The sequence below is a fragment of the Sinocyclocheilus grahami genome, unplaced genomic scaffold (genome assembly GCF_001515645.1).
Source record: "Sinocyclocheilus grahami isolate Dianchi unplaced genomic scaffold, SAMN03320097.WGS_v1.1 scaffold9768.1, whole genome shotgun sequence".
Lineage (NCBI taxonomy): Eukaryota > Metazoa > Chordata > Actinopteri > Cypriniformes > Cyprinidae > Sinocyclocheilus > Sinocyclocheilus grahami.
This window is the reverse complement of record NW_015512835.1, coordinates 1876-3161: the sequence shown is the minus strand read 5'-3', so window position 1 is coordinate 3161 and position 1286 is coordinate 1876. Positions and strand designations below refer to the sequence as shown.

The 1286-nt window shown below is 34.1% G+C and overlaps 1 protein-coding gene across 1 annotated transcript in view; it reads right to left on the bottom strand.

The window, feature by feature from the left end:
• The window catches only part of LOC107578330 (anion exchange protein 2-like), a gene marked incomplete at its 3' end in the record, with an annotated part of 2734 nt that extends 1465 nt beyond the window's left edge, over positions 1-1269 (bottom strand). The window contains exons 1-3 of the mRNA XM_016264297.1: positions 1030-1269; positions 705-950; positions 494-583 (exon numbers count right to left, since the gene is read on the bottom strand). Of these exons, the coding sequence (XP_016119783.1) occupies positions 494-583; positions 705-950; positions 1030-1269 (576 nt within the window). The remainder of the gene's footprint in view (positions 1-493; positions 584-704; positions 951-1029) is intronic.
• Positions 1270-1286: the final 17 nt, after the last annotated feature.

The following is a 1286-nucleotide window of genomic DNA, read 5'->3' as shown; positions in this document are numbered from 1 at the left end:
AAAGCAGAATACATATATGTGAATAAAATGAGGAAAAAAATTAAAGTCATAAAACGCTAGAAAAAGAAGACAGAAAATGAATTAAAAACTAAGTAAACCAAAAATATAAACAAAATTAATCAATTATAAATGTGAAGCATTAAAAATAAATATGGACAATAACAAAAAATTACAATAATGCAAAATAATAAAAGAAAATTTATTAAAAATAAAGTCAATCAAAAATAAAATAAAAACGAAGAAAATATGATGAGTGTAACATTAAAAATAATAAATAAAATAATGACAATAAGAAATAAAATAAAATAATAATAATGAATCTCTTCAACAAACTGGCCAATTTTAGATATCCATAGCACAAATAGTGCAGGTTAATGCATTAAATGTTAATATTTAGGGTACCTAACATGAAATATAAATGATATTAATACTATCATTTGGTTTACTTGACTTCAACTTCATCATCTGCAAATTGAAAACTATCCATTCTCACCTGTGAGTATGTGTCTCGAATGCTGTAGTCTACCAGAACCACGAGGAGAATGGCAATAGGAACTCCGAAATCTCCAATAACTCTTCTTAGCTGTAAAAAAAAATAAAATAAAATAAAATAAAAAGACCACATTTGGCCAATTACAACTACATTTTCTTTTGTAATGTCCTAATCACTCAACATTGGGTGACTTGATCAGACAGCGTCTTACCCTGCCAGGAAAGAAGGCACTGTTTTTGAACTTGCGCAGGTAGAAGGCGATGAAGAAGGTCCCAGACATGAGCACCAAGGAAAGCAGAGCAGTATTAGGTTCACCAACCACCTTCACCGTCTCCGGTGTACTGCTGTTTGATGCTAATGGACTTGAAGTGACATCTTCCATGCTCGAGTTGTGTGTCGAGTTGTTTGCATCAACAACCATAGCAGAGCAGCGTCTCAGAGGATGTTCCTGGAATATCTGTGGGAAACACCAGCAGTCAAGAGGACTTCACAATCATATATGATGACAAACACAATCAAAAGATGATCCAAACTACCTTGACCAGTTTTGAGAAGGTCTCATAGATGAAAATGAGAGAGATGAGGACGGAGAAGATCTCCTGGGTGAAACGCGAGACAAATCGGACCATGAAGCTGCCCTCAAAGGCCACCATCACCACCACGATGATGATGAGCCAAAAACCGATCCAAACTCGACCTGTCAGGTACTCCATATTATTGCCCTTACAGAACTGGAGAAGATAAGGACAGAGGAGATATTTTATATAATTATTCATTTTATATATATATATAT